The 21302-nt window shown below is 43.0% G+C and overlaps 1 protein-coding gene across 5 annotated transcripts in view; it reads left to right on the forward strand.

Annotated features, from left to right (window-relative positions):
* The first annotated feature begins 1115 nt into the window (after positions 1-1115).
* NUP214 (nucleoporin 214) overlaps positions 1116-21302 on the forward strand; it is an 82459-nt gene continuing 62272 nt past the window's right edge. For 2 of the 5 annotated variants that reach the window (XM_038374395.2, XM_038374393.2), the window contains exons 1-15: positions 1227-1413; positions 4322-4517; positions 6148-6299; positions 7555-7759; positions 8613-8683; positions 9033-9096; positions 10310-10413; positions 11039-11145; positions 11684-11750; positions 12384-12510; positions 15303-15464; positions 16622-17102; positions 18823-18998; positions 20158-20249; positions 20852-20941. In XM_038374395.2, the coding sequence (XP_038230323.1) occupies positions 1372-1413; positions 4322-4517; positions 6148-6299; positions 7555-7759; positions 8613-8683; positions 9033-9096; positions 10310-10413; positions 11039-11145; positions 11684-11750; positions 12384-12510; positions 15303-15464; positions 16622-17102; positions 18823-18998; positions 20158-20249; positions 20852-20941 (2136 nt within the window). In that variant the 5' untranslated portion in view covers positions 1227-1371. Of the gene's footprint in view, positions 1414-4321; positions 4518-6147; positions 6300-7554; positions 7760-8612; positions 8684-9032; positions 9097-10309; positions 10414-11038; positions 11146-11683; positions 11751-12383; positions 12511-15302; positions 15465-16621; positions 17103-18822; positions 18999-20157; positions 20250-20851; positions 20942-21302 lie in introns of all 5 variants that reach the window. The other 3 variants (XM_043498494.1, XM_043498495.1, XM_038374392.2) reach the window with 2 other exon arrangements.

The following is a 21302-nucleotide window of genomic DNA, read 5'->3' on the forward strand; positions in this document are numbered from 1 at the left end:
TGAGTTAAACAGTGCAAGGGAAGGTTTATTTTATTTTATTATTTATTAAATCAAACATTCATGAAATACTTTTCAGGCTGCCTCCTGGCTGCTCACTTGCTTTAGGATCACTGCTTGACATGTACACCTGTCTGGCAGGAGCAACAAGACTCTTCCGACAGATCTTCTCCACCCTTACTTTTACAATGGATTGGCTAAACCATCTGGGTCTCCATAAATAATCATCCAAGCAGGGACCAAGCTTCATGGTTCGAGGAGATGGCAGGTGGATTTCCTTTCCATCATTATGAAAGGCTGAGTATCAAATGCCCATTTTCCCCAGCGTAGTGGGATGCGGGGATGAGGCCTTGCCAGCAGCCTCTCTAAAGAATATATGTCTCACTGGGGCCAGAGTAGCAGCCGTGTTAGTCTGTATTCGCAAAAAGAAAAGGAGTACTTGTGGCACCTTAGAGACTAACAAATTTAAAGGAGTACTTGTGGCACCTTAGAGACTAATTTGTTAGTCTCTAAGGTGCCACAAGTACTCCTTTTCTTTTCACTGGGGCCAGTGCAAGTTCAAAATGTATTGTTCATTTTTAAAAAGGGGGAAGGTTTACCCTTGGAAGACTTTGTGACATTCTTACATGCTTCAGATAATACAGTATTACATTTAATCCTTGCATACAGGTGTGGAGTTGTGACTAGAACCTTTGTCTTTCAGCTTCCCCCTGCCCAAACCAGAGTTTTACCACTTGATCTAGAGAGAAAATGTTTTAAGGGGTAGTAGTTGAAAGTGGGTTGTACGCTCTCAAATGCCCATTAGGGTGATACAAACACATGCACTGGTACTACCTTACAGCTGCACCTGAACTCTCTCTAAACTGCTTTTCCAGTTCCCCTCCCCTTAACAAGGGAGCCAAGTATAGTTGAAATCTCCTTGCTTCCCTTGTTCGAGGGCTGGGTGGCAGTCGAAGGCGCGTGTTTCCTGGTTGGGAGTGTCGTACGGCTCGTCTGCGCTCAGGAAGGAGCGAGGTGGGGTCTCTCGCATCCCTGCGTGAACGCTAGGTGGCTGGAGGCGTAACTCTTTTTCCTAGGCGCTGTACAAGCCAATGGGGGCTGCGCCGGGGCGCTGACGCTCCCCTGTCCGCTTTGGCCACGCCCCTTCCCTGTCAAAGCGCCCACCCCCTGGCATCAGGCCCCTCCCCTCAATCTTAAACCTCCTTCGAGGCTTCTTTCCCCCCCGCGCCGGAGCCGCTACCATAGAGCGCCGCGGCCAGAGCGGCTCTTTCGGCTTGACGGCCGCCGGAAGCGGAAACGCCGGCTCAGGTCCCTGCGCAGCCCGCGGGCGGGGAGGAGGAGCCGAGCGGTTGGCGCCCGCGCGGAGCCGGAGCCATGGGGGACGATATGGACGTGGTCCCCGAGCGGGAGATGAAGGTGCGGGGGGGCGGGCTTGGGGGCCGGCTGCGGAGCATAGGGGCTGCGGGAGGACGCCTGGCGGGGCCCTGGGGCGGGAGGGACTCGACCCCTGCGTTGGGGCCCTCTAGGGGGTTGCCTGAGGGAGTTCCGGGGGCGGGGAGCTGGGGTGGGGGGATTGTTAGGGTGGATGGGGGGGGCTGTGTTGTGGGGAGAGGGGGGGGCCTGTGTTCCGGGGCGGGGAGCTGGGGTGGGGGGATTGTTAGGATGGATGGGGGGGGCTGTGTTGTGGGGAGAGGGGGGGGCCTGTGTTCCGGGGCGGGGAGCTGGGGGGGATTGTTAGGGTGGATGGGGGGGGATTGTGTTGTGGGGGGGCTGTGTTCCGGGGCGGGGGGATTATTAGGGTGGACGCGGGGGCTGTGTTGTGGGGAGAGGGGGGGGCCTGTGTTCCGGGGCGGGGAGCTGGGGGGGATTGTTAGGGTGGATGGGGGGGATTGTGTTTCAGGGGTAGGAAGCTGGGGTGGGGGGATTGTTAGGATGAACGCGGGGGCTGTGTTGTGGGGGCGGGGGGATTGTTAGGGTGGACGGAGGGGCTGTGTTGGGGGGGCCTGTGTTCTGGGGGCGGGGAGCTGGGGGGGATTGTTAGGGTGGACGGGGGGGATTGTGTTTCAGAGGTAGGGAGCTGGGGCGTGGGGATTATTAGGGTGGATGCGGGGGCTGTGTTGTGAGGGCGGGGGGACTGTTAGGGTGGATGGGGGGGCTGTGTTTGTTTCAGGGGCAGGGAGCTGGGGTGGGATGGGGAGAGGAGACACCGGGGATGGGGTGGTGGCAGCCTGTCACCCAGCCCAGCAGCTGTCCCCTCTTCTAGTGTTCAGATGTATTCTCTTCATCTCTCTCTCCGGCCCAGTCACCCCCCTCTCCCCTATATGGGGGGAGCCCTGGAACTGGGACCCCAGGCTGTTAGGGCCCATATTACTCACGGGACCAAGACGAGCGCTGCGCATGGGGCAGCCTGGGTGGCTGGTTCTCTTTCCAGGCAGGAGCTAAGCCAGCTTCCCTCATAGAGCTTGGTAGCGAGGTGGGTTATTTAGTTGACACATTGCTGTGTATGGCAGGACGCAGTTGCTACCTCAGTTTTCCACGCTGGTATCGAGTTAGACACCTGTATCTATATTTAAGCACTTTACTAAGCCCTTAAGGGAAGGGGACACCTAAATAAGTGGCCTGATTTTTTTTGCAGGTGTATGGGGCACCCACAAGTGCCTTTTACATCTGCAAGTGCTAGGGCAGTAGTTCTCAAACTTTTGTACTGGTGACCCCTTTCACACAGCCAGCTTTGCATGCAATCCCCTCTTATAAATTAAAAACACTTTTTAATATATTTAACACCATTGTAAATGCTGGATGCAAAGCGGGGTCTGGGGTGGAGGCTGACCGCTTGTGACCCCCCCATGTAATAACCTTGCAACCTCCAGAGGGGTCCCAACCCCCAGTTTGGAGAACCCCTGTGCTAGGGTGACCAGATAGCAAGTGTGAAAAATTGGGATGGGGGAGCGGGGGGAATAGGTGGCTATATATGACAAAGCCCTGAATAGTGGGACTGTTCCTATCAAATCGGGACATCTGGTCACCCTAGTGAGTGGTCAGTATCCTCCCTCCCCCAATCAGGCAGTTTGTTTAGGTGCCTAAGGTTAGGCACCACCATTACATTTTAAAACATTGGTTTGTGTGTGTTTTTTATGTCAACCTATTTGGGAGTGAGACTGGAATCCTAAACGGAACCTATGTTTTCTGCATAGTAGTAATGTTACCATTAAGTTCTCTATCCAGTCAATCAGCATTTATATGTAGCTTTAAAATTTTATGTTTATAATCACCTTTTTTCCTATTTTTCTGTTTCCTGTGATGCAAAAGCCCAATGCAAACAATGAGTGTGTGTGTGTGTGATTACACACAAACTACTGCCAAATGCATAAAGTAAACATTCAAGGGGGAGAGGGGAGAAAGCGGGGGATTTTTTCCTACTCTTTTGGGTATAGTTATCTTAAGTGTTACTACAATAGCAGGTAAAAATATATTCAGACACGTATACCACTCTTAAGTTGACCATGTCCCCTAACTGTCACTCTGACTCTACTAGCCATGATGCACAGGGTTTTTTCAAATGGAAGATTTGTGCTACCTTCTAGGAAAGTCTTCATGTTCTCCAAATGCTGCCAATTAGTGCCAAGTATATTAAGGATTATCAAACTTTGGGAAAAAAAATATACCTGTCAGGAATTAAAATGGTGACTTCCTAATTTATTTTGTAAACAGTGAAAAGAAGTGGTCCATTTTAGGACACCTGATAGAAAAATACTTTTAAAAAGATGCTTGAAAATAACTTGGTGCTCAAGCTGCAAAGTAGATAAAGTGAAGAAGAAATGATTTAGTAGACCTCCCTGAGAGAGATTTCAATATCCTGTTGAAAAGGCACCTGTTACTGTTTGTGGTTAAAGTGTTTCATGAGATTAATAACAGCATTTCCTGTTCTGCATTACTTATCTCGCCAATACCAAATGTGCTGAGTGAAGTCCTTGGCCCATCTGTTTATAGATAATTCATGGAACTATCCCCATCACACTCTCTGTATATTTAAAAAATCTGGAAGTGATTGTAAAAGATGATTTTTCCTTGGGTCAGTTTTAGGGTCAATATTTTTGTCGTTGTGGTCTGTAAACTGTTCAAAATCATTTTCAGCAGCTCGTGGTTTGGCAACCATGTGGGAAGTAACAATTGAGAGGCTGTATGTATAGTAGTGGGAAAGTGTAAAGTGCTTTTTAATGAGTTCAGTTTCTCCAGGTGTAAGTGAAACTCAGTTTTCTGTCCCCTTCCCCGCCCCACATATATACAACTAGAATTGTTTTTTAACTGTATTATTTTATGACAGGATTTTCAGTTCAGAGCATTGAAGAAGGTCCGAATATTTGATGCTCCTGACGAACTCCCTAAAGAACGTTCCAGTCTCCTTGCCATCTCGAACAAATATGGGCTAGTCTTTGCTGGTGGAGCAACTGGCCTGCAGATCTTTCACACTAAAAATCTTCTCATGCAGAATCAAGCAGGAGAAGATCGCAATAAAATTGGTAAGCTTATTTTTGCTTATTTTTTTTTTATTATTGCTGTACAGTGAAGAGAGCTGCATTTGGAAGGTCTATGACATAGTTGCTTAGTCTACTCGTGCCACATTCCATTTGATACAGGCCTGGCTGTGGCGATCCATGAATTTGTGACTACCAGGCTTCATTATTTGAATTTGTTATATCTAGGAACAAGGCAACATATGTTGATGCAACTCCAACTGATACAAGATGCAGCAGTTATCTGCTTTGCTATATAAATTGCTGGGAACGTGTTATCAGGATACCGTACTCTCCGCACGGGCTCCCCAGTGAATAAATTCCCTTTCAGTTTTTTCTTCCTGACATTTAAAGTCCTCCATGGAATTGGCTTTAGCTACGGGAGAAAATGGCGTTTTGTGCAGAACCATGATCTCCTGTGATAGCTGCAGTCAATCAGGACAATAGTGAACCTGTGAACTCACTTAGGGAGGCTTGTGAGAGCAGGAGATAAAATTTTCACAGGAGCTCAACCTAGATTGTGGAACTCTCTCCAGTAAAAGAGATGAGTCATCACAAAACTATCACTTTCAGACCTCAATGCAAAAGTAATTTCTTCAATTTAACTTTCCCTCAGTAACTTCTTCATAAATTACCCAACATACCCTCTTGCACATGTAAACAAACCTATAAATTCATCAAGCTGTTTTTCCTTAGAGGTGGTTGTTAGTATCTGAATGTCTCCAAGTAATTAAAAATACAATCATGATGTGTGCCATATAAGTATGTTCTTTCATCTGAGAAGTGTTACCAGACTCCTAGCTCTGACAGTTGATATTCACAGGAATTTAGGAGTTGCCTGGCTATATCAAATCATCCATCTAATCCAGTATCTTGTCTCTGATAAAGGTCAGGACCGGATGCTGTAAGGAATATTGTCTTCATCTCATTTCTGTGATTCTGATGACACATCTTAGCCTCAAAAGTAATGAGACCTGCTGGGATATTAACCATCAAATTTTAAAAAAATTGTCATGAGTTCAATATGATCTGTGCTATATGACCCTTCCAGTAATTTGTGTATTAAAATTTACAACCAAGTAGACGTAAGTCTCGGCCTCTTCAGTTTTAGGGCAATCCACATGCCAAGATCCAGAACAAGGAAATTCCTCAAAAACCTGTAATTAGAAATGTCCCTCTTCAAGATAGTGAAGCATCCAAAAAATTATTCAGACTTGACTTATGGAAAGTGGAGTACATGTTTCTATGCATCTTTTAGAACTAGTCTGCAGCGTTTAGCTTTACGTGAATGCATTTTAGGTTACCAGGTGGCATCTGTATTTACTTTTCTTAATAATTCTGTGTAAAATGATTTACTTACTTTTCAGAGTAGCAGCCGTGTTAGTCTGTATTCGCAAAAAGAAAAGGAGTACTTGTGGCACCTTAGAGACTAACAAATTTATTTGAGCATAAGATTTCGTGAGCTACAGCTCACTTCATCGGATGCATTGAGCTGTAGCTCATGAAAGCTTATGCTCAAATAAATTTGTTAGTCTCTAAGGTGCCACAAGTACTCCTTTTCTTTTTACTTATTTTTGACTGTTTTCTAAGAGTGACCACTCCATACTTCCCTCTTCTGTTTCCTTTTGTTTTTAAGTTGAAAATGTTCAAAGTATATTGGTTCCTATGAAGTTTCCTGTGCATCACCTGGCTCTGAGCTGTGATAACCTCACACTGTCTGTCTGCATGACATCCAGTGAGTTTGGTTCCTTCATTGGCTTTTTTGATGTCCGCATGTTCTCAAATCAGGTAAGGTACATGCAAACAGATGTACAAATTTCACCTTGAAAGGGAACATTTGATAGCAGAAAGGGGATATCTCAAAATGTTTTCCTGGGTGTCCACAGTAGAGTGTGCTTTGTAGGCAAAGAACTGAGGTTTATTCAATAACTCTTCAATTAAAATCTGCTTTAGTTTCCCCATCTGTAAAATGAGGTTATTCACCTACCTCATAGGGCTGTTGTGAGGATCTCACAACTGATGTTTAAACAGACCTGTGAATAAGAAAAGTGCCAAATATTAATAGCCCCACCTCTGACTTGGAATGTGGTAATTCAAGCTCCTGCTTGTATGCTAACCCTGTCTGCTGTGCTAAGCAGTATTTGTGATTGTCCCTTTTTGTTTGCTATAGTATAGCTGTAACTCCTCTCTGAATAAGGAACGTGTTGAAAGAAAAGATGAAATTGTTATCCAGAAAAAATTCTACTGCTGTAGTGTCAGAAAATGACTTATTTTGGCCTTGTTCAATTATTCCACATGACATTTTGTGTAGTTTACTGCTTGCTTTGTATCAAGTAGCATGGGCTTGCATGTTAGAGTGCTGAAGACTGAATTTTAGTATTGACTGTGAGCCCCAATACAGGGAGTAGTATTTCCACAGCTGCTCTACGGGCTTTTAAAAGGGCATTATCAGGTTGTTTAGGTCCAAATATAGATTTAAAAAAAAAAAAAACCTAAAAAACCCCTATTATTGAATGCAGAAACAATGACAATATTTGATCTTGTGCAGCACTGAACATACTTAAACAAATATTAATCCCTTTGCAGTGATTTTTTTTAATATTCTGGCTAAACAATGTGCTCATAGGTTTACACATTCCCCTCATAGTTTGCAACCCAGCCACTGCAGCACTATAGAATAGGAAAGGGAAACAGACAAGAAATCAACAGTGAAACTAATTCTCTCCCTCCTCTTTTCCCCTCTCCCCCCCCAGTTGACCTATATGGTGAAAAAATAAACTCGATTTTTAAAATTTTTAGTAATCTGGAGAAATTAACATGACACAAGGAAAGAATTTTTAAATAAATACGTAACTTTTAACCTAAACATGTCACTTTAACTTGCATTAAATCTTGGTTTGTGTGCTGTAGCAGTCAGTGTTTTTTCCTACATCACAATCGTTACAGTACAGCAAGGCCAAATAGTTATGGATTATGAGTTTGGGAGAACTTGTTTGCATGCTGAATTTATGGGCTAACGCATTCATTTATTTTCTCTTAAAAGGCTAAACAGCAGAAACGTCCATTTGCTTATCATAAATTGGCCAAAGACTCAGGCAGCATGGCGATGGTCTGTGATCTGAAGTGGAACCCGGCTAGCCCCTCCATGGTCGCTGTCTGTCTGTCGGATGGTAGTATCTCTGTCCTGCAGGTCACAGAGTCTGTGAAAGTATATGCCACTCTTCCATCCTCTGTGGCTGTTACATCAGGTGGGTGACCCAACTCTGACTTAGTGATAATTTGTAAAGATGGAAGATGCCGTAAAGAGTGTGGAAGTGTAGATGTCACTAGAGAGACAGGCATATTTGCCTTTACAGCAATTTTAAAATCTTCTCCTGGGGAGCAAATGGAGTTAAACTTAAAAGAACTTAATTATATTCCAATAAAGGTTTTCTACATTTTTTTCATGATCTTCTTGAGCAGCCCACTTTGAGAAATAGAGCTAAATGTTTCTGACAAAAGATTACATTGCATCAGGCCTTCAATATCGCTTGAGGGAAAGGCGCAGTATTACAGGTAAAATAGAATTGTTTCCCTGCATTTTTCAGTTTCATCAGTGCTCGAGGAACTTTGTCTTCTGTGATGTGGAGTGCAAGCAAGCAGAATTGGTGTTTTGCAAGCATTCTCCAGACTTCTAGCCCAGACGAGGCCTGGTTCAAACACACATTGCACTGGTTTTACAAAAGGTGTGATTTTTAAACTGATTTAGTTAAATCAGTGCAACTTTGTGGCTACTCTTAAATCACAGGATTTTCACCAGTTTAAACCACTGCAAGTTTGTGTGTAGCCAGACTCTAAGGCAGATATGCAGAAAGTTAAATGTTGCTGAAATTTTAATTAATCTGAGCCATGGAGCCTCTTTGGACTCGTCTTTCTGCATTGCCATATGGTAATGAAAGTAGATGGAATCCACAAGAGAGAACAACTTCAGTAGGATTGGCTGTTTGGCTCAAGTTTGAGTGGTATTTAGTTTACTGATGCTGTCGCTGGGAAGTATTGTAAGTGTTTAATTCTTCCACTGCCATTCTATTTTGTGCTGATAAAACCCTCTTGTTTACTTAGTGTGTTGGAGCCCCAAAGGAAAGCAACTGGCTGTAGGGAAACAAAATGGCACTGTGGTCCAGTATCTGCCTGTAAGTTTTTGTTTGCAGTAATTCATTTTCTTTTCACTGACTTCTAATTAGCTTTAATTTTGCCTTTCATCAGCATGTGGCTATTGATATTGGGAGCATAGTGTAGGTAGTACAGTGCCTTTCATGTGAGACTTTCCAAGCACGTCCTAAACATTAAGCATCTCAATCTGCCTTTGAGAGAGGTATTGGGACATCTGCTGTTGCTGAAATGCAAGGGTCTCTGAGGAGGAATATGGCAGCTGTTTAAAAGGACCTGTAGCACCCTAAAAACAACTCTTTGGGATCTGCAAAACTCCTGATGGGGGTTGTTATGTTCTTATTTCTGAAAGAGGATTTCTTTTTCTTTCAGAGCCTGCAGGAGAAAAAAGTAATTCCCTGTCCTCCATTTTATGACTCAGATAATCCTGTTAAAGGTACAGTATTTCTTTTTTTTACACTCTTTCTTCCATTAAAATGTCATGTCCATGTCGTGTCCCCTTTAAGTTGATTCTTGTTGGTGCTAAGATACTTAAGGATGTGCCAGCACTTCTGCCATAGACACCTTTTTTGGGGGTGGGGTTAATTTGGTAATAAACTGCCTCCAGGCCAAAATTTAATGTACAAGGTCTTGTTTCAGTTGGATATTCATATGTAGAAATAAGGCATGAACTTTTAAACAGTGAGGATAATAAACCATTGGAACAACTCATAAAAGGTTTTGGTGGATTTGCCATCACTGAAAAATTTTTAAGTCAAGATTGGCTGCTTTTCTAAAAGATATGCTTTAGGTCAAACAGGAATTAGTTCAGGGAAGTCCCATGATCTGTGTTATACAGGAGATCAGACTAGATAATCACAATGGTGTCTTCTGGCATCATATTCTATGAATATTCAAGCATTTAAGAACTGTTAAATGTTTTTTTTTTTTAAATGAATACAAGCTGCTTTTTAAGCACATGCAAAAAAATAAATAATTAAAATGTTAAGATAAATTTGGGCGATGCACCTTAGTGGTGGGGGAAAAAGTAGCTCCTGTGCATATCTAGGGTTTCTAACATGTGCATTATGTCAATGTGTGAAGACAACTTTTAAGATGGACTGTACTTTCTAAAGGCTGCAATTACATTTTGCCATGGAGATTTCCCAGACACTTCATGAGAGAACTGACCTTTTTATTCATAATTTTCATTATTTCGTCATAATATTCAAACCACCACTACAAAATTACATTCAGAACTTTCTAATACTGATGCAAATGCAGAAAATTTAGAGTTAAATCTTCAACTCCATCATTAGATATGTTCAATGTGTGAAGACAGTGGTGTGTTCTTGCCCACAGTGTACCAAAGCACAGTAGACTGGCCCAGGTACGTGCTTCAGCTTTGTTTCTGAATTTCCTCGCATCAAGTTCGTCTCCTAATGTCATTCAAATACTTCTTGTATGTTGTCTGCTAGATGTCATGTAGTTGGCTAGGTAGCGCATTAGAAGTTGTCTTCGTCCTACTGCAGAGGTGTAAACCATCCCTATGAGATTTACAGTATCACAATGGCATTCCAGTTTGGTTTTAGTTGCACATAGTACACAGTATCCAAGGCAGTGCTCCTTTAAGATGTCTCTGGATGATGATTATTCATTTTTTCTTCCAGTCCTGGATGTGCTTTGGGTTGGCACCTACGTCTTCACTATAGTTTACGCGGCTGCTGATGGGACCTTGGAAACATCCCCAGAGGTGGTGATGGCCATATTGCCTGTAAGTGCTAGGAAGTCTCAACTTTATTTTTCTCATTTTAAGGATTTTATGCTAATGAATGTGATGGTAGCACTGTTTGTTCTTCTGACCTGCTTATTAGTATCCTATGTTCTTTTTATTTGTTCTCGTTAGCATCAAATAGAGGTTCCAGTATCAAACTCAATTCTGAAGCTTAATGGTTTAATGGCAAAAAATTGAAGTAGGGTCCAATTGGGAAGAAATCAGTATCCCATTTTCTATTGAGATTAGACTGTGACAGACCTTTTGAGGTTTCCAAGTTAAAAGGACTTAAGTCCTGCGTATCAGGTGCTCTGGAAGGTAACCTTGTGGTTTATCACAATGTGGGCTACCGAGAGACTGTTTTTTGTACCCTGCTGCTGTACGCAGTACCAAATTGTACCCTCCTAGGACTATTTGTGTAGAGTGATGCACACATGCAGTCCTGATTGCTCCTGCGCACTTTACACAGTTAGACCTGATTAACTTTGTAATGATCTGAGCATATTTCTAAGAAGTGTAATGTAATTCTATTCTCTAGGTATGCCCATTTGTTTGAGAAGCTGACTTAACTTGCTTTAATGGAAGCTAAATTGAATGTTAATTTCTGTTCCTCCGGTGTCTGCAGAAAAAGGAAGAGAAACGACCAGAGAAGTTTGTGAATTTTATGGAGCCTTGCTATGGTAGCTGCACCGAGAGACAGCATCATTACTTTCTCAACTATGTTGAGGATTGGTGAGTGTAGAGACCTATGACTAAGTCTTCAGCTCTTTATACATGGATCAAAACAAATTATCAGTTTCTCAGTTTTTGGGTGGTAAAAATATATAATATATGCCATCAATGCACAAAGGTTTTTAAAGTCATGTGCTTTCCACTAAGAATGAAACTTATGCTTTAAGTGGTGCATGGCTTTTAGATTTTTCTGTTCACAGATCTGTGTGAATATGTTATGCCCTGTTTGTTAAACTATTTATTTCTGTTCCATCACAAATCGCTTAGAATAATGATGTTGCATGAATATCTTATATCATCAACTCTGACAAAGGAACTGAACCCCTAACTGCTAATGACACCTGTTTAGAATGATGAAGAGTTCACTGTATTTCTCCCCTGTCTTTTACCACTTGAGCGTGATAAATCAGTTTCATTCTTGATTCATATAGCATGCCATAAGTATTTGGGATGCCCATTACAAGAGTATGGGCTGAGGAACTCTATATGTGTTGTCATGATATTTGGACTTAACACAGTTTTGGTTCTATACTTGAAGGGATCTAGTCTTGGCAGCGTCAGCAGCTTCCACAGAAGTCAGCATTCTCTCTAGACAAGCAGACCAGGTAACCTTCCTTTCTGCTGCACTTGACTAAATGTATCTTTTCTAGGAAAGCTATCTGGATATCAAGATCTGAGGGCTTGAGAATGCTTATCTCGGAGTTGACCCATTTGATATACATAGATTCTTAAGATGAAAGGAAATTTTTTATTACATCCTTGCCTTGCTTATGAGCCAGAGAGTTTTTAGTAACCAGAAAGTAGACGACTGTACTGAAGCATAGCAGGTAATGAGCAAAGTGTCAAAGGACTATGTGGCATCAGTGGCTTGGTGCCTGTTTAACATCCCGAATTGCTTTTCACCATGGTGACTTTAGTCTTGCTGAGCTCATTAGTTTAACTTTAAACTTAAAGTGAACTCATTCCAGAAAATGTAAGTACCATATGTAAAAGCCACTCAGGAATTTGTGACGGTTTTTGATATTTGTAGGATTTTTTTTTTTTTTAAGCTGGCCAATTTTGACAGATATAGCCCATCTTGTTGCTATCTATTCTTTCTAAATCTTTGGCTAACATTCCAAAGTCAGGCTATCCACAGTTCATGTACAAGGTATTTGTGCTTTTCTGCAGCTTGTTCCCAGCGTGAGTGAGAGTGCTGAAAATCACAGAACAGTAGCAAAAATATTCTTTCTTTCCAGAACAACTGGGAATCATGGGTTCTAGAAGATTCCAGCAGAGCAGAACTTCCTGTGACAGATAAGAATGATGACACCTTGCCAGTAGGTGTTGCCATAGATTACACCAGTAACATGCCAATACCTATCAGTAAGTCGTCTCTGCTTGTTTTGTTTACTGGAGAATACCATTAATAATAGCAACTCGGATATCTTCTGGGGAATGGTAGGGTGATAAGAACAGCCATACTGAGTAAGACCAAAGGTCCATCTTAGCCCAGTATCCTGTCTTCTGACAGTGGCCAATGTCAGATGCCCCAGAGGGAATGAACAGACCAGGTAACCATTGAGTGTTCCATCCCCTGTCACCCATTCTCAGCTTCTGGCAGACAAAGGCTAGGGACAGCATCCCTGCCCAACCTGGCTAATAGCCACTGATGGACCTATCCTCCAAGAATTTATCTAGCTCTTTTTTGAACCCTGTTATAGTCTTGGCCTTCACAACATCCCCTGGCAAAGAGTTCCACAAGGTTGACTGTGTGTTGTGTGAAACTTCTTTTTGTTTTTAAATCTGCTGCCTATTCATTTCATTTGGTGACCCCTAGTTCTTGTGTTATGGGGAGTACATAACACTTCCTTATTTACTTCCTCCACACCAGTCATGATTTTATAGACCTCTGTCATATCCCCCCCTTAGTAGTCGCTTTTCCAAGCTGAAAAGTCCCAGTCTTATTAATCTCTCCTCATATGGCAGCCATTCCATACCCCTAATCATTTTTGTTGCCCTTTTCTGAACCTTTTCCCATTCCAATACATCTTTTTTTGAAATGGGGCCATCGCATGCAGTATTCAAGGTGTGGGCATACCATGGATTTATATAGAGGCAATATGATATTTTCTGTCTTATTGTTTATCCCTTTCTTAATGATTCCTAACATTGTTTGCTTTTTTGACTGCTGCTGCACATTGAGTGGATGTTTTCAGAGAACTATCCACAATGACTCCAAGATCTCTTTCTTGAGTGGTAACAGCTAATTTAGGCCCCATCATTGTATATGTATAGTTGGGATTACGTTTTCCGATGTGCGTTACTTTGCATTTATTGGTGTCCTGAGAGGTTACATCTTGACCAGGGCTCTGATATAGTTCAGCATCTAGTTTGTCTAATTAAAAAAGCTCTTAGTAACCTGGGACTCGGCAATTGTCAATATAACTTATGTGCTTTGTTTTCCATCACCTACTCAATTGATGGAATTGAGATGATATTGGGTTTGAAACTACCTGTAGTGTTTCACTCCAGTATTGCCTGTAAAAGTGCTTGGTATGCTCTTGTAGCAGAGTTGTTCCTGCAGGGCTGTTTTCTTGTATATATTATTTGCATTGATCTAAAGGAAAAGCAGGCTAATTCCACAACCAGGAAAATGCATGATTCGTAAATGCCTAGGAATCAGCTCTGCATTAAAGTAAAAGGCCTGACCTGGCTTTGTACCCTCCTGTGCTCTACACAGCCAGTTACATTGTTGCTATAGCTTCTGTTCTGCCTGAAGGCTCCTCAGCTTCTGTCTCTGACAAGATGCTTTGAAGATATAATGGCACCACTGTGTTGTACCTTGATGGATTTTGAAAACCCTCCCTCAAAGCACAGAGTGAGACTGAAATGGAGGAGCCGTTGGGCAGAGCAGAAGGTAGGGACAAGCTGCATGTAGAACACAGCAGGATGCCAGTTAACTGAAAACAGTAGTAGCCTTTATGATAGCGACAGGCTACGGTATGCAATTTGTGTTTAATGCAGAATTGAATCTGAAGCATTCTGTTTGTTAATCCAGACACTTTTATTGGCTTAAGGAATCTACTGGAGCAGCTTCTTTAGGTCAATGTCTCTTGTCTCAGGATTCAGCTATCTCTTCAGAGAATGCTACACGTTCCGTACCCTCCCCATTTAAGCCAATCAGCTCCTTTTTGGCTGTGCTTAGTCTTGCTTTATCCACTCTCTGATACTTCCCAGGAGTCGGGAACCGTCCCTAGAGAGGTGCAGGGTCTGGGACAAATCTGCCAGTATTGGCCCCCTATGGGGCAGGGGGAATGCTGGGTCTCCCCCAGGGGCCCTTTTGGGGGTGCGGGGATGGGGCCAGGGTCACACTGGTGGTGGCGATGGGGCTGAGGAGGCTTACCTGAAGCAAGGCCCACCCACTGGTGGTCGGGGTACCTGTCCACTGGGTGCGGATGCTGCTCCTGCCCAGCCTGGGCTGGGACCCCCACATTCCCCGGCCTCTGCATTTGAATAATGGTCGGGCCAGGGTGGGCACATGGGGTGGGGGAGCTGTGATGGCGAAGTGTGGGACCCCCTAAAGCATGGGGCCGGAGAGTCGCCGCAATTTGCTCTACCAAAGGGACGGCTCTGCCAGGAGTACCTAGAGTTGTGAGGCACCTCACTACCACCTTCCTATAGCATGAGGAAGCCTTGTCTGTGCCTGCAGGGGGTCAGCTCTCCAGTTCCACTAGCCGCAGACAGTACAAGCTCTCCCCTCTAGGCATACAGGTTAGCGATGGGCATGCTGCAACCACTGAGCCCTCCAAGTGTCTCCTCGAAGTGTCACTGGATTCACTGGATAGTTACAGATTCGCTGCTTCCAAAGAAACAGTGCACTCCAACTTAACAGTTTCACCTCGGATCACTGCTCCGCTTAACACTTACATGTGTTTATACTGAAATCAAGTATAAGTTTATTTAAGAATAAATAGACAGTCAAGAGATAGCAAGTAGAACTATTGAAAGCAAATGGTTACATGTAAAATAAATCATAGTACATGTTCTAGAGAATAAAGTAGCTTTGATGTGAGATGGTAAGAAAGTCAAGTATGAGGGATTTGGGGTGATGATGGTGGCAATGAAGGCAGGTGACTTTGACAGTGTCATTAGCCTGCTTGTGTGGTCTTTTGCAGGTGATGAGAAGACCCTCCCTCCAGCTCCAGTTTTAATATTACTCTCTACGGATGGAGTGCTATGTCCATTTTACATGATCAATCAAAACCCAGGTGTCCGATCGCTCATAGTGACCCCAGACCAACTGTCAATAGAAGGGGAGAGAGCACCAAAATCAGCAGGTGGGTGCTCCCATGTGTGGGAAGAGACTTTTGCTTTAATCTGTGGCACTTTGAAGTACTTAGCTCTTAAGCTTGCTATCCAGGTAGTTAGAGGGGGACTGCCAGGAGGCTTTTGTGGAATAAAACAAGCCTGGGCCCCAGCATATAGCATGTAGTAAGCAGCTTATCATGGTTTCCGTGCTCAAGGTTCCATTCCACCAGCTGTGTAAATGTACATACCACTCACTAGTCCTGGTGAAGGATCCCAGAGCATTTCTCAAATTATACACTTATACCCAATCACTTTTGGGGTACAGGGCTGCAACTATGTGGCAAACCAACTGCCATAACCTGTATCTTTCAAGAAGGCATCTTGGGCACTCTCGTTATGGTGTTATGTATCATTGGTGTTGCAGTAGCACTTATGACCTCCCCAGTCATGGGTTCCATTGTGCTAGATACAATACAAACACAGAACAAAAAGAGTGCCTATCCTAAATAACTTTTGTGTTCTTCCCATATGTTGTTTCTTCATGGGGCCGTGACATGGGTTAGATGCTTTGTTTGTGATCATTGAAACAGGTTTTGGATCAACTGCAACGATAGCATTGGAAAACTGGTGGGAAGTAAATAGTCTAATAGGCATAGTGTGTATAAAATGTACATTGGGGGCTCCTTGTGCCATCCGGGGCAGATTAATCCATTCTCTGTTTCACTTCCCTGTGTACATGGAGTGATGTTTCAGTGCAAAGCTACCAGTTTTTTCTTTAAATCTAAACATTTGTTTTTACCGCTTGGAACAGTATGCCTTAGTTTGGCATTGTGCCTCTCTTTGTATCCACAGTAGACTTGTGCGCTGGCAGGCTGCTTTATTTGGGATGAAACACACCACATCAAAACTGATGGAGAAATGGTGAAGCCTTTTCACTGGAAATTCCAGACTAAATTAATTCAGAATGGCTTGGGAAAATGATAGTATCAAGCAGGTCTTGGGCTTTGTCCATTCAATATCTCAGCAGTTTGACTTGGAGACTGAAACCCCTTCCTCCCTGTCATTTTGTGATATCAGTCTCTGTAGTGTGATTGAATTTTACTGTCCACATTGAACAGTATTTGGCTTGCAATACTTCCTTTCTTTAATGATAGAATACTAACTTGGTCCAATTGTTTTTCTCCAGGAAGTACTGCCACAATCCCGACCACCCCTCCTGCTCCTTCAAAGTTTGAAACTGCACAAGTTGTCACTCCTGCCTCAGACCCACCTCTTGCTCCTGCATCTTTAGCCTCTTGTCTGCTTTCTGCTGGTGGTGGAGCAGCCACTTTTTCCTTTACATCTTCAGCTGTAAAGACATCTGGCTCTATGTCTGGGGACCCCCCACCATATCCCTTTGCATCAGATGTCTCCAAGCAAGCTCTGGGCTCCAGTCTAACTGGAGCAGCTGCTTTCTCTTTCTCTTCTGTTTCTTCCAAAGCTTCCATGACTCCTTCCCCCGCTGCAGGACCCATGGCAGCTACAGCCAACTCCTTCTCTTTTGGATCTACAAATTTTAAACCAACTACAGACAGCGCACCTATGCCACCACTGTCTACCACACCTGCCGGACAGAAACCATGTTTCACCCCTACAGCATCTACTGTCAAAGTAAACCTAAGCGAGAAGTAAGTACAGGCTGATGACTTATTTAAAGGGTGGGCAGTGCTTAAACCAGTTTGAGAATATGTAGCATATGGTGATAGTTACTAAGATCATACAGCTATTACCAGTTTGTGATTTTTCTAAGGGGATCCTCTATACTCCAGATGAAGTCCTAAGGAAAGCCTTCTCTACCCAAGGCTTTGTCATAGGTACGAGGTTGGAATAGTGAAGTTGTCATAGGTTGTACTCATACAGCAGCAAAACTTTCACAGCACCAGCTTGCGATATACTTAGTGCTTTTATCCCTTTTTTTCATAATCTTGTCTCTTGGTTTTGTTAACTTAATACTAGTGAAAGGTACCAATTTAACACCATTGCAATTCGAAATTTTCTGTGTCCAGAGTAGGTACAGAATGGGTAGTAGCAGTGCAGGCTTCCTCCACTGTTCACTTGTGTGCCTCATCCCTGACCTAGGGGTGAGAGAGAAATTGTTTTCTAGGTCCCTCTCATTCTTTTCTCTCTATTGAGCCTATCAATGAGAGGTAACAGTGTTTTTTTTTATGCTGACATTTGTTCATTGAGAACTGGACCTGAGACCTCCAAACTCACTTCACACAAGCAATTGGAGGGTAACTGCTTCTGATCAGTATCCATATGAATTGGATTTGACTCACTGGTGCAAAGTTATTGTGTCTCCAAAGCCCACTGTCTGTCTCCACAGATGTTTAATTCCCTTAACTCACTCTGTTTGTTTTAAAGGGAAGAGACTAGAACACCAAGGGAAATGTTAATTGAAGCTGGGGTTTAATGAGATCAGTTCTTTATATTTGTATAAGGAAATTTCTAATGGTTCTAAGAATTATTTTTAAATTAGAAAATCTACTTCCACTAAGATCTCTGGCTGGAGCTTTTAAAGCTTCTTTAAAGTTAATGTTAAAGACAAACAAGGTGATCAATTCCTGAATCAGCTGAATATTCATCTTAAGTGCTGGTCCTGGTTTTTAAGATAAATGGAAGTTCCTGTTCTCCTGCAGCATTTGCCTTTTAAAAGGAATATTTGACAGACCTTACAGTGCCAGCACTAGTTTCATTTGATGTATAGCTCAGGTTTTAAGACTGCTGGTTATTAATTTTCCTCTGTGCCTGATGTAACTGGGGATGGGATGATTCCTAGAATTGAGCGATTCCCTGATCCAGAGCTGACTCCTACACAGCTCTGGCAGTTCTGTGGGGAAATAGTCTCCACACAGTTCTGTTCTGGTAGTTGAGGCAGCAGGAGCCAAGTGTCAGATAACCTTCACCAAGACCATTCTCCTTCATGACATTGTCTGTGCAGTTACCCATTATAGCAGCCACAAGCCGTGTCATGTGAGCCCCGGAACCTTCTCAGAATAGATTGTCTGGGTTACACGTGCCTCTTGAATCCAACATTCTGGGACGAGGTGTAAAAGCCCCGATTGGTAACTGTCCCTGAGTCCACTTTGTCCTTTCACCAATTTCCCATCCTCTGAAAACACCACCTGCTCCTTCTGCTATTCAGTCTCATCCATATTCCCTGAATGGCTTCTTCCCATTTTCACTCCCAGCTAGAACCATACTTGGTATCTGGATATTGAGTCCCAGTACTGATTCAGAAAGTTGAAAAACTGTCTCCTCTTTAGCTGTTAATGCTTTATTTTGGGTATATAAGAGAAAGTTATGTCCAGTTCAGGGTGCTGAAATATTTGCCATTTTATCTTTCAGGTTCACTGCCATAGACACATCCGCTTCCGCTGGCAGCAGCGGTCACAACAGCTCCACGATGTTTTCATTCTCCACTACCTCCAAACCTATTCCTGGAGGGCCCCTAAGCCAGTCCACACCACTCTCAGCTTCGCCTGCCACTCCAATGAAGGCATCCACCCCTGTGTCTGCAACAAGTATGACATTGAGGCTAAGGCTAGACTCTTTTTTTTTTTCGCAAATTTTTATCTTACCAGGTATAAAGTGAGCATGAGAGGTTTTCTCTGTATTGCTTTCAGCTAGTGCAGATTGGGAGACTTCAGGAACCCATAGCCCATCTTTAGACTGCAAACTATATAGTGCAATGAGCATAGTACTGGAACTAGAAGGGTTTCCCCTTTGCCCCTCATTCCCCACAAGGATAACTATTCATTGTCTCAACCTATTTAGCTTCTTAGAGACTAACAAACTTATTTGAGCATAAGCTTTCGTGAGCTACAGCTCACTTCATCGGATGCATTCAGTACTTCTTTTCTTTTTGCGGATACAGACTAACACGGCTGCTACTCTGAAACCTATTTAGCTTCGTATCTTCACCTAGAAGCTGTTGCGCTTTCAGTGGACTAATACAGCTCATTATATTGCCAAAATGTGTTTGCTCTGCTGCAGTGACTTAATGCATTACCTTCCATCTCTAATGGCCAGAGTTCAAACTGATCACAAATGAAATTAAACTAAATCTCATCCTGTTAACAAGTTAATGTTATTCCATTTCTCATATTATCATGTGATTAGCTGTCTCTGGCAGGAGTTGTCCAAGATTGAAATAGCCAGGGTGGTAGAGATCAAACTTGAGAAGTAGTAAACTCTGTCTAGCATTGGACTAAGGGATGTCACATGTTAATACTGAGTAGTAGTATTAGCAGAGCTCTTGCAGTTGGGAAGGAGGAATTCTTCAGGAGCACCTACCTGTTCTATAGCCAGTCTAGCCATTGGTCTCACTTTCATGAGAGTCCAAGTTCACCCAAACTACTCCCACAAAGAAAAAGTGTGTGTGGAATTTGGGGAACGTGCTTGCCAGACTGGATCCTGTTCTCCAGTTCCAAGTCATCTGTCCTGTGTCTGAGGTCTGGGAGCAAGGGTAGTGGATTAGGCTTGTAGAACCTTGCTGACTTGATGTAGATTGATGCGTCATTTTAGCGGGGTGGACTTGTCGAAATGCACTGTTAGGGTTTGTACCCTTCCTTCTAGTGATCAGAATGTCCCCAACAGTGGGCATGTCCCATCTCCAATGATCAGCCTGTTTTTTAGAGAACTATGTGTTTGTCTATAGTTATTTCTCTCTTTAAATTCTAGTGGCGCGGCCTGCTCAGAATGTGCCTGCAGCATCTAATCTACTGAAGACAGCCAGAATCACCCCTCCTGCAACAAAATCAAGCTCTATTCAGGTTAAGAGAACTTGAGCAGATTATACAGGAGCTGAGAAATTTCACTGGCCTGTGATTTGCTTTAGTCTTGGACTGATTTAATGCTGTTAGGTCAAGGGACCAGTGAACTGAGATCTAAGTCACAAACTATCAAAATTAGAATGATATGCTATGTAATTTTGGGAAGCTGGAGATATGACATGGTTTGGAGTCTGATGTAATAAACAGAGCTAGAACTAATGCTTTGTGGAAATGTGGAATCACATTTTTTTATCAGCAGAAAGATGTAATTCTTTGAAAATTCTGAGCTGCTTTGACTATTTAACAATATTAGAAAATATAGTGAAAGGGATAACTCCAAGTGGTGCGTAAAGATTTAGCCCTGATTTCCAACAGCTTTAATATGTTCAGTGTGGTTAAATCTCTGCAGCGTTGTTTGAACGCTTAAATATCATTTTCAGTTTATTGTTTAGGTGAACATTTGTGCTTGTGAGAGTTGTTCCATAGGACAGTTTATGCATCTTAAATTACTTTATACACAAACTATTTCTAGCAGCAGATGTTGGTTGTTAATAAAGATTTTCATTTTGATAAGTTTAAATTCTCAACACCTGGCTTTCTAGGGAAGGTCAGCATTGTCCAGCGCTGGGTTAGAAAAACAGGTCCATCAGTGGAAGGATTCGGACCCTGTCATAGCAGGAATCAGAGAGGAGGTGAGATTTTCAAGGATTTTTGTCTTCCAGCTTCTAAAAAGATCACCGTACAGGCGTGTGGTCATCTGTCACTCTTTCATATTCCATTAGTGTCCTTCATTACTTAAGCATCAGAGGGGTAGCCGTGTTAGTCTGGATCTGTAAAAGCGGCCAGGAGTCCTGTGGCACCTTATAGACTGACAGACGTATTGGTGCATAAGTTTTCGTGGGTGAATACCCACTGCATGCACGCTGCATCCAACGAAGTGGGTATTCACCCACGAAAGCTTATGCTCCAATATGTCTGCTAGTCTATAAGGTGCCGCAGGACTCTTTGCCGCCTCTTCAGTACTTAGTTACCATGGGAGATCTTTCCATTGTA

This window comes from Dermochelys coriacea, chromosome 16 (assembly GCF_009764565.3).
Source record: "Dermochelys coriacea isolate rDerCor1 chromosome 16, rDerCor1.pri.v4, whole genome shotgun sequence".
In the NCBI taxonomy this organism is placed as follows: domain Eukaryota; kingdom Metazoa; phylum Chordata; order Testudines; family Dermochelyidae; genus Dermochelys; species Dermochelys coriacea.